At 49.4% G+C, this 14,136-nt stretch overlaps 1 protein-coding gene and 1 long non-coding RNA gene across 7 annotated transcripts in view; one reads left to right on the top strand and one right to left on the bottom strand.

The window, feature by feature from the left end:
- The window catches only part of Acox2 (acyl-CoA oxidase 2), a 31,486-nt gene that overhangs the window by 13,340 nt on the left and 4,010 nt on the right, over positions 1-14,136 (bottom strand). For all 4 annotated transcript variants that reach the window (XM_087584999.1, XM_087585001.1, XM_087585000.1 and 1 more), the window contains 8 exon segments: positions 12,588-12,707; positions 12,174-12,289; positions 11,454-11,626; positions 9,519-9,681; positions 7,612-7,802; positions 5,937-6,116; positions 3,059-3,164; positions 477-694 (listed from right to left, as the gene is read on the bottom strand). In XM_087584999.1, coding sequence (XP_087441125.1) covers positions 477-694; positions 3,059-3,164; positions 5,937-6,116; positions 7,612-7,802; positions 9,519-9,681; positions 11,454-11,626; positions 12,174-12,289; positions 12,588-12,707 — 1,267 coding nt within the window.
- Positions 687-14,136, top strand: part of LOC148000850 (uncharacterized) — a 66,748-nt gene continuing 53,298 nt past the window's right edge. Inside the window, exons 1-2 of one of the 3 annotated variants that reach the window (XR_015638685.1) lie at positions 712-800; positions 10,419-10,569. This is a non-coding gene — a long non-coding RNA (uncharacterized LOC148000850). Of the gene's footprint in view, positions 801-10,418; positions 10,570-13,192; positions 13,288-14,136 lie in introns of those variants that run through there. The other 2 variants (XR_015638688.1, XR_015638687.1) reach the window with 2 other exon arrangements.

The following is a 14,136-nucleotide window of genomic DNA, read 5'->3' as shown; positions in this document are numbered from 1 at the left end:
CTGGTAATGATTAAAATTAGTATCAACATGCTCATATACAGCGGCCGTGATTATATTCAAACCCCTTAGACATTGCTCCTTGCCAATGCTGAAGAGTTCAAGTGAGGAACTCATTTATTCTTTTTTGGGGGGGGGTTGGTTTTAAGACAGGGTTTCTCTGTGAACCTGGCTATCCTGGAACTGACTCTGTAGACCAGGTTAAGCTCAAACTCATAAAGATCCGCTGGCCTCTGCTTCCTTAGTGCTGGAATTAAAGGCATGCGCCGCCACTGCCCGGTCCTAATTTATTCTTAGGAACATTAATTTCTAATTTTCCTCCCAATTCTTCTAAAGTTTCTTTCATTAAGTCCTAATGCTTTCTTTTGGTATAATTGTGCTAAGAATCAGTTTGTGCAGACCCCAAGTTTGCAAGGTCTTAGCTGGAGAACCGGCCCGTGCGCCAGGGTCTGACATGGGTTTAAGGACCAGTCACTCACCGGATCAAGGGAAGCAGGTCTAGGAAGGCTTCTCTGGCCATGTCCACCTGGGCCCCAGACAGGAAGCCATCATGCAGAAAGTCCCCTGAGTTAGTCAGAACACCGTGTAAGGCATAGAGGTCACAGAGGCGTTGGAGCACACGCTGAATCTCTGGTTCCTTGTCTAGTTTCTCCACAGCTTCCTTGAAATTCTTCACAGTGATGAAGTAGCAGTGAGCCTATGAAGACACAAACGCACAGGCCACGGATGCTCGTTCCCGGCTCCATAGATCGCTCTGGAAGCTTGGCAAGGCGGCTGGAGTACCTGTATCTCCTGGAGGACTGGTGGTTACTTTTTGTCTTGTCCATTTCAGGTGTGACTGGTGGTGTGAATACGTGTGTGTGTGTGTGTGTGTGTGTGTGTGTGTGTGTGTGTGTGTGTGAGCGCGTGCTTGCATTGGGGGCTGGGTGAAGTATGAAACTGGGCCTTTGGATTCCTCATGTTGCTGCAGATGGCTTCGGGAACATTAGAAAGTAGAAAGAATACATGAGTATTGGAGGCTAGCCTGGGGTACTGGAAGAGCAGCAGCCCCACTTTTCTCAAGAAAACAGCTACTTACTATCTGCCATGTTAAGGCAGTGTGTGCATTTGTGTGCACGGTGGGATGTGGCTTGGGGTATGTGTGAAAGGTGTCCGAACTAAGGCTTAAGTCCCTGGATGTCAGCAGTGTCCTTCAGTAGCTCACGGGAGAGGCTCTGGCTCTGTTGGTTCTTAACCACTTAGTATAGAGTGCTTCAGTGACCAAATGACCCCTGCCACAAACCCTCTGCCCTTTGGACTCCTTTCCTGGGGTTCCCTCTCCACTCAACCCAGCAACTAAAGGCTGAATGCCTGCTCCTGTGGGAAGCCTTCAGGACCCCTGTTATTGACGTTGTTTGAATGTGGGGCTGCTTCAGAGTACTTCTTTTGTGCCTGCCATCTGTGAGTTCTCCCAAGGGGTGAGAGGAGACATTAACAGCAGGTCTTTCCCTGGAAGCTTCCCAAGGACACACCTGGGCCTTTGTGGCACAGGAAAGGATGGTGCTTGACTCAGCTGTTTTACTTCTCTGTGTTCTCTGTCCTCCACTTTAGAAAGGATTCTGCTAGCTTCCCTTACACTAACTGAGGGAGCCCTGGCCAGCAATGGCTGGGGTGTTAAAGATCAGAGCAGAGGTCTAGAAGACAAATGAACATTGGGCAGGTGTGGCTTCTGTTCCACTTTGGTATCCCCTCAGGAAGATCTATATTGCCTCCCAGGCACCTGGACTGCACAGTCCTGGCTAAGTCTCTGGTTGGTGGGAGTCAGGGCACAGTGGGCAGTAGACGGAGTGGAGCTCAGTGGTGCAGAAACTAAGGACTGCAGAGTTCAGCCCTGGTGTGTGTGTGTGTGTGGTTGAATGTTGAGTCACCAGATGACATTCCTGCCCAGTCTGACTGACAGCCTGGCCTGAGTGCTCTGGGTACTTTTCAGGACTGCTGTTTCCCAGACCTGGGCCTCGAGGGTCGGAATGAAGGCCTCCCCCAGTCTTCAGTTGGTGACTGACATCCTAGCTGCCCCAGCTTAGGAGGCTTTCTTACTTCTTTCCCACCTTGTGCCTTTGAGTCCTGTGTAGACTGTACCATAGTATTTCTGTATCTCCCCATAGCCTGCACCAAGCTCATGGCAGAGCCACCCTCAGGATGGACCGGACTGCCTCTGCTTCCCTCTGATCAGCTTCCAGACCTTCCCCTCCCCCCTCCCCCTGCATCATTCATGCGTGGTTCTTCTAGAAGGAAGCTCTGATCACTCCTCCCAGACTTGACAGCCTCCCCTGCGAGGGAAAGAAGAACTAGCCATCTTACCATGCTTCAGAAGGCCTCTAGCCACGCCAACCTCCCCTCCCCCCACCTCCTGCTCTGCCTGCCTCACTTCAGTTCCATTCTCCTGCTTTGGTATCCCCTCAGGAAGATCTGTTTTGCCTTTTCTTCCTGCTTTGATACCTCGGTCTCCCCAAGCTGCTACCACCCTCAGACAATCAACTCCTGGCAGAAGCCTTAGCCCATTCAGCCCCTTCTTCAGGAAAGTCCTTTGGGTTGTGTAGGGAGTGTAACCGGCAGCCTTCTTCCCCTATCCTAGTGCCTCCTTGGTTATAGCTGTTTGTCGGCAGTATCGTCACGTTTGTACTCAGTGCTGGCATAGAGTACATGCTCAAATATTTGCCGACTGATGGAGAAATACGCACAAACACAAAGATAATGGAAATCGAATCAGACATCCTAGGACTGCCTGTGAGGCTAAGGGGAGACTTGACCTGCTTTTCTGTCTGGGAGGAGCTATTTGAACGCCCTGAAGCAAACCCAGTGGAAACGTCTCATTACCTCTTCCTAAGAGCTACCAGCAAGATGCTTTGGAAATAAGTCCTTTAACTAAAATTCTCCGGACTACAGTCTTGGGTGTGGGAGGAGGGCAGTCCCTGTGGGGTGGGGGTGGGGGAGAATGTGAACTCCATTCTAAGTGTCTTGCTGGGAGAGGGAACACGCCCCTTGCCTCGTGCCCTGAGAAAGCGGCTGACTGGCAGCTCACCTTAGCAGCCTGAAGGTGGATGACAGTAGTCTGATTCCAGGCATCATGCTGGTCAACCCCGGACTTCATGAGGGTCTGTGTACGGTGTGCTGCATCTCTTATGAGCCTAGAGACCAAAGAAAAGAGAGAATTGATGGGCTTCTGGGGTCTCTCAAGGACAGAAATGATCTCACTGACCAACCTGAGAGCTTACTGCTTCATAAGCATCTCTTTAAGGGCAGGCATTCCCAATTCACAGTGGGGAAAAACTGAGAGTCCCAGAGAGGTTAATTAACTTGTTCAGGGTCACACAGCTAATAAGGAATAGGGATGGCTAAGGCTTTCCTTTCTCTCTTTTGAGACAGTTTACTCCCGTATATATAGCCCAGAGTGACCTAGAACTTTCCCCCCCTGCTTTAGCTTCCTGGGGGTTTGATTTATTGATTGGTTGATTGATTGATTGCCTTAGGATCTCAGGTAACTCCAGGCTATTCTGTATGATTTCTCTTCAAAGGGCAATTCTGTTAGAAGTTTTACCTCAGGTACCGAACTACAAAACTGAACCGCTAACCTAGTCATTTGCCGTTATCTTAACCTTCGGTCTGTTTTCCACTCCCTGTGTGTCCATCTGACCCTCGGAATTTGACTGTAAATCAAAGTGCTTATTAAGCAACATTGACTTTGCTTCGTCTGGGAATCACTAAGCACGTGGCACATTGAGTTCCAAGCCAGGAGGCACAGAATGGCCTGTTTTCCCCTTCCCCAACCTTCCCAGCTACCTTAGCTCTGTGTGTCCTGCGTATTTATCAGGCTAGTTCCCTGGTAGATCCCCACTTCTGAACATAGCGCCTGGCAAATTGCAAGCATTTAACAGTATTGTGCAACGGAGAAGTAAATACCTCAAGTTGCCAGTGATCCTAAAATACCTGTGGTCCTCTCTGGAACACAAGTCGGAGTGCAAGCTTTCTTGGTGTATGTTGGAAATGTTTTCTCCAGCTTTGGCATTCTGGTTTGAGGCAGAATTCAGAAAGTTCCCTTCTAGGTAGTTGAATCTCCTCAGTAATGGTGGTTGTATCTGTGCGTCTCCTTTCCTAGCTCTGGAACACTTACTCATGTCTGACATATATTTGGTATTGGTGGTACTTACTAAATAACAGAATGTGCAAGTTCTTGGGGGTTTTTGTTTTTTGTTTTTTTGATTTTTTTTTACGGATTTTTTTTTTTTTTTGGTTCTTTTTTTTTTTCGGAGCTGGGGACCGAACCCAGGGCCTTGCGCTTCCTAGGTAAGCGCTCTACCACTGAGCTAAATCCCCAGCCCCTGATTTTTTTTTTAAAATAGAATCCATGTTCTGGGTTGGAGAGATGGCTCAGCAATTAAGAGCACCGGCTGCTCTTCCTGAGGATCCAAGGTCGAGTACCAGGATCTGCACGGCAGCTCAAACTTTCTACAGCTCTAGTCCCAGGAGATCCAGTACCAGCTTGGATATCCATGGTACTGCATGTCCGTGGTGCGTAGATGTGTGAGCAGACAAATTCTCATACACGTAAAATTAAAACAATTAATACACATTCATTCATGTTTTAACCCAGGCATGGTGATGCATATCTTTAATCCCAGCGCCGAGGAAGCAGAGACAGGAAGGTCTCTGTGATTTTGAGGACAGCGCGGTCTGCACAGTGAGCTCCCCGACGACAAATTATATATATTCTTTAAAAAAGATTTACATGTGTTCATGTGTTTGCTTCTGTGGGTTTGTGTGTAACATGTGCATGTAGGCACCCATGGGAGCCAGAAGAGGGCACCAGGTCCCCTGGAACTGGTATTATATTGTAGGCAGTTGTAAACTACCCTGTGTAGGTGCTGGGAATCTAACCGGAGTCCACCTCGAGAATAATAACTGCTCTTAACGGTTGGACCATTCCTCTAGCTCTGGGTCCTTGGTTTTGAGCGTGTTCCTTGGACTCTACTAGACCCTGAGTATAACCTAGGTCTTCTAAATATGTTTTTTAAAGACATATTTATTTATAACTTATAAATTTATAAGTACACTGCCGCTGTCTTCAGACACAACAGAAGAGGGCATCGGATCCCACTACAGATGGTTGTGAGCCACCATGTGGTTGCTGGGATTTGAATTCAGGACCTCTGGAAGAGCAGTCAGTGCTCTTAACCGCTGAGCCATCTCTCCAGCCCCCCTCACCTAGGTCTTCTATTCTGAGGTATAAGCACACTTTTTAAAATTACTTCTCATGTTTATTTATTTATTTAATGTGTGTGTGCATGAATGTGTGTGTGTGTGTGTGTGTGTGTGTGCATGTTGCAGAGTGCATGTACTTACATGGAGTCAAAGAGGGTGTCAGGAACACCCCCTATCACTCCCCGCTGTGTTTCCTTGAGACAGGGATTCTCAGTTCAGTGTTCATAGAATAAGCTGGTAACCAGCAGGCCTGACCTTACAAGTACTCTGTGCCTGGCTACTTCACATGGGTGCTGTGAAACAAACTCACCTCTGAAAATTACTTTTAGATTGTGGGATAGTTCAGACTTAAAGCACTACTGACTTGACTTGCTTGGCTTTGCATATCATTTCATTTATAGCAATCTGTGCATGAGTACATTTGTTATATTGGAAATCACCACAGGAACCTAAAGGTTTAAGAAATTCCTGTCACTAGCCAGAGGGGACCAGGATAAAGAAATGATGGTGGTCCCTGGCTGAGGGTGAGTTGTCCCTTTTTCTACTCCCACAGTGACAGGAGCTAAGAGGTCTGGAGAGGCTGGGGATGGCAGTGATTTGTAGAGCACTGTCCACTCGTGTCCACCCAGCTGCTCCAAGAGGTCTTAGTGTGGGAAGGAGCCTACCCTTGATGGGATGCTCACTTCTTGGCATTGGCTTACCTGGTAGACACATATGCCCAGGCTGTGGTATAGACATCTGGGCAGCGGAAGTCAGCTGCAGTCTGGGCTGAGCACCTGGCTGGCCTTTGTGTGGCAATATACATGACGGACTGAGGGAGAGGCTTCTGTGGTGTGGCGCCTGGGGACGCTTGAGCCTGCAGATAGCTCTTCATCAGAAACCTGGGACAGAGTAGACACAGATGAGACAGTGTGAGACTCTGTGGGGCCCCCACCCCAGCTGCTCTCACTCCCAGGGGCAAGCAATTTTTATGCTGTACCCCAGTGGGGAAAGCCAGGATTCCTGGCCTCAGCCCAGCTTCTTCCTGACAGCCGCTCTTCATTCCAACCCTGGGCCCCCATCTTCTGTAGGACCTTCACTGAGACATACCCAAAGTGCTAGTCTCTTTAACACGGGACAGGGGCTGCAGAGCTGGGCCAGCTCCCTTAGATCCTAGATACACAGCCTTGTGGAACTTGTGCAAAAAGAAGCTTCCGCATCAGGATCCTCTGCCTCGGAATTTAGGGTGCAAGTATAGTGTGACCCTTTCAAACAGTCAGATAAATGAAGAAACACTGACACGAGGAAGGTGGGTAGCAGCTCCAGGCTGCTTCTGTGTGCGATAGCTGTGCTCAGACAGCCTTGGGCTCCCATTGGCCCCTCTAAGATCACTGTGATGCTCTAGAATTGTCTGTGTTTCCCTCTGCCTCAGTTTCCCCAGGACGATGCTACTTGCCTAGTAGGGGTGAGCGTGCAGAACTGAATGAGACACTTGTGAATTGCTTGTCAAGGGTAGGCTGCAGGCTGCCTAAGGCATGCTGTTGCATTATTTGTATAACGAGGCAAAGAAAAAAAACCCAGTAAATGCTATATATTATATTTGCCAGTGAACTCCTTTCTCCTTGGATATTGAAGCATTTGTTCTGTTCAATCACCGGAGAATACATGAGTGTGAGGGAATCAACCGTCAGGAACAACTGGCAAGAGACAGCCTATTTGGAGGCCCGTGTGGTTTCCTCCTGTCTCTCAGGGTGGACCTTGTTTCATGTTTACTCTTGGCTGAACCTGGAATACCTCAGAGAGCAGGGAGGAAGGTGCCTGCCCTCAAGGAAGTCCTGATTTAGCTAGGAAGTAGAGCTGAAAAGCTAAGCAAAAAGGTGTAGACAATTACGGGTTGTGATAACTTCCAAAGGAAATGTGGTTCTAGGTGGGAGGGGTCAAGGGTGGGGTGGGTAGCAGGGCAGGAGGACCTGAACAGCTTGGATAGGGAGGCAGCATCTGGGTCACAATGACTTGAAGAATGACTTGAAGAGTGTAGTGTGAACCGTGGCATTTCCTACAGGTAGAGGGAAGCTAATGAACCATTTGAAGTGAGACAAAGATATAATGTTCCTTAGACTTAGCCAAGGGCTCCCTGGTTGCCTATGGAGAAATGAGGACATAGAGAAGCGAGAGTCTGGGACGGAGCCTGATGCTGTTGTCTGCGTAAGACAGACAGATGGCCCAGCTGGGAACAGCAGACCATCTGGGGGAAGTGGGCAAATTAGGGACACACTGGGATTTGGACAGCCCTCAAAAGGTACTTTTCCAATGCTTACTTCCTCCCTGGCCTCCCTGAATGGAACCTTAGGGGGCCCCCAAGGGCAGGGCAGAGGTCTGGAAAACTCTGGATTTTACCTGGCCACTTGCAGGTAGAGCACCGTATTCTCACCCTCATATGTGCAAGAGGCTGTTGCTCGAGCAACCAGTGTCGGCAGGCCGCTCAGCTTTGAGTAGCCATGGCCCCCGCAAGCTCTGCGACAGATCTCGGCCCCCTGGGCACAGAAGTCTGCAAACGTGGCCTTCATACCAGTGCTCAATGCATGGAGCTGCAAGAACAAAGTAGCAGAAGGGTCGTGTAGTATCATCCCGGCTCGCCACTCAGTACCTGCAGCACACAGGCCAAGGCTGTGAGGTTGGTGCCGTGTTTAGCTTGCTGTTCTGTGAGGTGGCAGCTAATGCTAATACTCAGAGGTTAAGGCTCATGCAAAGACACACACAGTTATAAAGAGTGGCCACGGGGCCGTAACAATGAAGGAGAAATCTGTCCTAGCCAGTGTTTCCAGGATCTTCCGAAGAGGAGTCTTCTGGGAGTAGGCCAATAAGGGTCATGGGAACCTGCCAGGAGGCAGAAGTTTGGAAAAGTTGCCAATGAAGGCGTGTGTGTGCACCATCAGGCTGTTTTCTGGGTTGTAGGAGGGAGCCATGGTCCAACTGTCCATGCAAGCTTGTGTGTTGAAATCTGAACTCCAAAGAAAGGAGGTGAACCTTTGGCATGGATTAGGTGAAGCCTTCATTAGGAGCGTTAGTGGCTTCAAGAGCTGTAATATCTTCTCCAAAACTCGTGCCGAAATACAACGGCACTGTCGCTGCCTTTGAAAGCTTTCCTGCCACCCACCCCTCTGTGTGCGTTCATGCATGTGTGCATGCGCATGACCACGAGGTGCATGTGCGGAGGTCAGATGACAACCAGCAGGAGTAAATCTTTCTCTTTCTGCTATGTAGGTTCTAGGCATGGAAATCAGGCTGTCAGGCTTAGCAGCAAGCACCTTTCCTCACTGATCCATGTTGCTGGCCCTATAACTGTCATCTTAGCCATTTTAAAAGGCGATTGGACCGCAAGGGTTTCTGGGTCATGGATAGATTAATGGTGTTGTGGAACTGAATTCCGTATTGTGGGAGTTGTAAACCCGAGTCCCCTTTCTTTCTCTTGTCATATGATGTACTACCCCGCCATCTTACCACCCAGCAGGGAGGCCCTTACTAAACAGTAGCAGTATGACGGAGACTGGGCATCTCCAGAAGAGTGAGAAATTAATTTCCGCTGTGTGCAAGGTACCGAGTTTATAAAGGTTTGCTAGAGCAACTGAACAGTCTGGCAGAAAGTGCCTGGCTTAAGTTTTTGGTTCTTGAAAACCCCCATCCATCTTTCAGACTTTCACACCCTTGGGAGGAAGGCCTCCTTTTCCCTTTCTATTTTAGTTTCTTTACTTGCAAAATAAGAATGCCAGTGGTGGATGCCATGGAAAGACTTAATGAAGCAATGCCTTGAAAGCACAGCGCCTACACAGACTGAAGGCGTCTGTGACTTCCAGCCTCATCAAAGACTCAGGGTATCAGTTGACGCACAGCTTGGACCACAGTGCGCTCTCTAGGCCTGATATGTTTTTGGATTTTTCGAAGGCAAAGCAGAGCCTGTGAGGTGTGTAAACTTTGGTGAAGGACTCTGGGAAGTCTTGGCAATTGAACACACCGATGGTTCTGTTACATTTTTGGCCAGTAGAACAAATCAGGTTAGTTCAGGTCAAAGTATGCCATTCAAATGACTTCGGAGTTGTTCTGATTTCTATCACACGCAAGGGATTGTGTATATGTGTCCTCCGCCCTCACATTACTTCTGACATTGTTGGAGCTCTCTAGGAGTCAGGAGTCAGTGGACATTGGGAGACTGAGGGCCTGTGGGAGCCAAGCTGCAGTCATTTCCTCACAACTGGAACAGCATTTGCCACCCTCTCTCGAAGCTGTTCCCAGCAAACAGAATGTACCTCAGGCAGGAGGCTGAAGTCTCTCTTCAGAATAGCACTGTAGGAGCTGTGGAAGAATTCTGAGAGGCTGGTGGCCGTGAAGTGGAAGGCATAGCTCACAGCAAGCTGAGGAAGGAGTTTCTGCTGCTGCGTCTGGTATTCCAGGATTTTTGCCTCTGGGTCACTGAATAGGGAAAAGTAGCAAAGGTTTAGAAGTTCGCCCCAAACCGTCTTCCCCTTGGCACTGTCAAGCCATAAAAATGGACCGTCACAAGGCTGACATGAGGCCATGATGTTTTAAGCCTCACCTACCACCAACGTACATACATTTTTTTTTTCTGTATAAATGCCCACAGCATATACATCCATTATCTTAGCTGAAAGCCTGATAGGTCCTGAACTCCAAACCATCTGGACCCAAAGGCCAGGTGAAGGAGCGTGGCCCTGCCCCACTGATGACTAGAATTCATGACCTTCTATGTGCCTGCGGTGTTATAGGAAATGCACTGAGTGTAACAACCCTTAGACTATGAACTTGAGTCCAAAAAACAACAAAAGGAAGTGTCTTCTATGTGTGCATGTAGAGCCACGTATTGGGATTGGGAAAGAGTGGGTGCATGAGAAGTCCCCCAAAGCTGACGGGAGCTTAGAGTCTGGGCAGCATCAGCCCCTCCTGACACATTACGCACTCGTAATCAGGGTGGGACAGCTTTGCTGCCCACATAGAGGCCTGAAGGCCAGGAGCCACACAGTCACCACTATCTTTTGGGTACCCAGTGGCCCAAGGATGACGCCTTTCGTCCCGGCCTCACACTGAGGCTGTTGTGGGTTTGCAGGGGAAGGGCCTCTGAGGTTGAAGCTTTATCATGTTTCCCCCTTACCACCACCGTGAACACTGTCCGTGTCACCTCTACTTTACAGATATGGAAGAAGGAAAAGCATGTGCCCACGGCTGCCTGGCATCTAATCCTCAGTATGATTATGGCAGACCGGAGCCAATGCCTGAGGTGCATGGCATCAAATAACACCAGGTCCCAGAACTGCTCAGTCCTCCTGACCTCGCTATGCACAGGTACGACATAGACTTGGGAGGGCCTTATCAAGCCCAGGCCAGTCAGCCGGGCTGGGATAAAACTCCCGAGCCCCATGAACTGTTAGGCCGTGATGTGCTCCCTCCCCGCTTCCTGTTCTCACTGTGGTTTTCTGCACCCCGAGAGTGCGTCCATCCCATGAGTTTTAAATTGAACTAGCGTATTCCAGAAACACACGTGCACTCTCGGGCGTCACAGAGCAGCCCTGGCCATTCTGTCATGGAATAGAGGGGACAGGAGTCAGATGCACTGATAATGTGTTTTTTTTTTTTTTTTTTTTTTTTTTTTTTTTTGGTTCTTTTTTCCGGAGCTGGGGACCGAACCCAGGGCCTTGCGCTTCCTAGGTAAGCGCTCTACCGCTGAGCTAAATCCCCAGCCCCCAGATGCACTGATAATGAAAAGAAAGGGTCTGGACTGAGCCTTCCCATAGCCAAGCCTCATGCCGTCTAAGGCAGTCGGCTTTTACCACACCCAACCTGACAACAACCGACCAGCCTTGACGACTGGCAGTCACAAACACTCTAGCTAGTCACAGCCATCGCAGAACAAACTGGAACACTGTGAGTCACAGCGGATGGCGCCGGGTGGAGGGTATGGTCACACACAGCTTGGTAGCACCACACGATAAGAGACAGGGTAGGCCAGACAGTCTGTCGGTGGAGTAGAAGGAGCCTGAGATCCCATCTGGACTGCATACAAGTATGCATGCGCGTGCGCGTGCGCGTGTGCATGTGCGTGCACGAATATGTATCTGTGTGTGACCTGCTCTAACACACATGGCTTTGGCAGAGCCGGTGTCAGTGCAGACACTGTGGGACTGAGTGTCAACTATGTCTGCCAGGGTCAGCCTTTGGATGCTGCTTGCCTGGGCCGAAGTCGAGACTGATGGCGGATTACTGAGTAGCGCGTGGCAATGATGCAAGCCTTCTGGAGGGAGGGTAGGATTCCTTTACACAGCAGCTGCACCCGGGTCACCAACATGCCAAGATAATTGCTCTGTGGCGTCCCAAGCCTCTGGTAGGTACCATCTGGCAAGACCTGTGTGCAAGAAAGACAGGTGCTGGTTGAAGCTAAGTTACCTCAGGCTGCACCTCTGTGAGCCTCCGTCTCTGCAGAAGCAGAAACCCTTGGTGCAGCATGATGGCTGGCACATAAAAATATTCACGTGAGAAATCCCCACCCTTTACACCTAAAGAGGTAAATCTGCCTAATTAGGACTTCTGCCAGCATCCGGGGCACATCTGTTCTATAATCGGTTTCAGGAGAGTAACATGTTCACCCTCAGATCCTCCCCTTTCTGGGGACTGCTTTGTCACTGGACCTCATGTCTGCTCTGAAACTAGGAGCTAAGTATTTACACATGGGGGAGTTTTAGGCTTAAAGTGGCAAGATTTTCCCAACACCTTTGTGCTTCTAAGCTCAATTTTATCCTGATCTGTGGCACCCCTGAAACTCTTTCGGGAAGAAGTGGGCTTGTGGTCCAAACTCAGTTTTGTTGAGGCAAACTCAGAGCCTGTGGCAGCCATGTAAAGGGCAAGTCCCCTCCCTAGGCAGTCTGGGTCCATAGCCTCCCCAGGCACCTAACCTCTGCAAAGCGACTGAGCATGTTTTCTCTGGGAACCCGCACGTGGTTCAGTTGCAGGAAGCCATTGTCTATGTGTTCCAAGCCCATCTTGGGGCCTATGTCCCCAACTGTGATTCCTAGAAGAGGGTAGAGAATGCCCGTCAGTTGAGTGCATACAGCATTGCAGGGACGTGCACACGTGCAAACACACACACACGCGCGCGCGCGCAGTAAGCAAGCTAAAGTCAGACAGATGCTGAATCTTGTACCAGTCTGACAGCCGGATAATATTAGTTCTGTCAGCTAGATCCCATCTAGTCAAGGGAGACATATCCGAGCTTCTGTGCATCTCTTGGAGACTCAAGACTGGGCAGGCTGATGGGACCATCTTCTAGGAGGGTGGGTGGGGGTCCTCCAGGAAGCAGCAGGGATTACCTGGCAGTGGGGTGTGGTCCTCTAGGCTCCGAATGGGCACAATGAAGGCGTGCATGCCGTGCCGGACTCCTAAGCAGGTCAACTGGGCTAGGACCACAGCATGGGTGACCGACCATCCCACTTAGGCAGAAAGAAGAGGCCTGTCACAGGAAGCCCTGTGTACCATGGCTTGTCCCTGCCTGCTGGTGTTGACAAACACTTTTGGGTCCTTGGAAAGTCAGCGATGACAGAAAAAAAAAGTCACAAAGAACCTGGCTAGAGCAAAAGTAACAGTGAAGTCGCAGTGAGGAGTTTCTTATCAAAACCCAACTGGAGCTTAACTTTTGTCTGAAGTAAGGGGAGTCTTATTTTCCATATAAGGAAACTGAGGATCGGAGTACAGAGTGACACACTGAAGTTCACTGGTCTGGAGGGGCAGAGCTGGAATTTAACCCCATCAGCATGATCTTAAAGATGGCTTCCTTCTCCCTGGAAATTTGATATTGACTTCTCTCTCATCTTCGTCCTCCTTACCCTCTCCCTTGTCCTGTCCTTCTCCTCTCTAACTCCTCTTTCCTGTCTTGCTTTCCCCATTCTGTCCCCTGCCCTGCCTTCATTGAATGCAGTTTCCACACCAGGCCTCTAAATGCTACAGTGGAGTTCTTAGAAATGATTTCTCAAAGGGGCCCTTGGCAGGATCCTGTCTTGGAGCTCAGAGATGGTGGGTGCCGTTGTCACCTTGTACCCATCCATGTGATGGGAGCTTGTCTGGGTATGGAGTGACAGGGAGGACTTTTAGCCAGCAATTAGTCCAGAGTGTGTGCTCTGTCCCTGTAGGTGGCAACTGTAGGTGATTGTGTTAACTCAGGAAGGTAGAATATATGTTGCTGGGAACCCTTGGGACAAGACTAGGTAGTGCATGTGTATGGTGTAGTATGTGTGTGTGTGTGTGTGTGTGTGTGTGTGTATGCACAAATGTGTCTGGGGGGGACAGTGTATGTACTCTATACATGTATGAGTGCCTGTGACAGGGCAGTGTACATATTTTTGTGTCCATGTTTCTGCATGGAGGCAGTGTGTGTGTGTGTGTGTGTGTGTGTGTGTGTGTGTGTGTGTTGTGTACAAGTCTAGGTGTGTCTGTTTGGGGATAGTGTGGTGTGCCGTGTACATACATTTGTATATTTGGGGGGTTGTATGTGTTATGTGAATGTGCACAGGTGTGTCTGTATAACAATGTGTGTGTTGTATACATGCATGTCTGTGGGGGCAGTATGTGTGTGTTTACATCTACACGATGTCTATGTATGGGCAGTGTGCACGTTGTCTGCAGGGGCAATGTTTGTGTTATGGGGCAGTGTGTGTATGTTGTGTAATGCACACGTGTGCCTATGGGAACATCTCCTGCTGTGTATATCTGTGACTGTGGAGGGCAGTGCGTGTTTCTGTGTGTTGAATGCTTGCATATGTGTATGTGGGGGTAGCGTGTGTGTTATGTACATGTACACACGTGTTGTATGTGGGCAGTGAATATGTGGCATGTTCTTAGCCTCATTGCCCACAGCTTGGGTGC

The sequence above is a fragment of the Rattus norvegicus genome, chromosome 15 (assembly GCF_021556685.1).
Source record: "Rattus norvegicus strain SHRSP/BbbUtx chromosome 15, alternate assembly SHRSP_T2T, whole genome shotgun sequence".
Lineage (NCBI taxonomy): Eukaryota > Metazoa > Chordata > Mammalia > Rodentia > Muridae > Rattus > Rattus norvegicus.
This window is presented reverse-complemented; position numbering and strand designations above follow the sequence as displayed.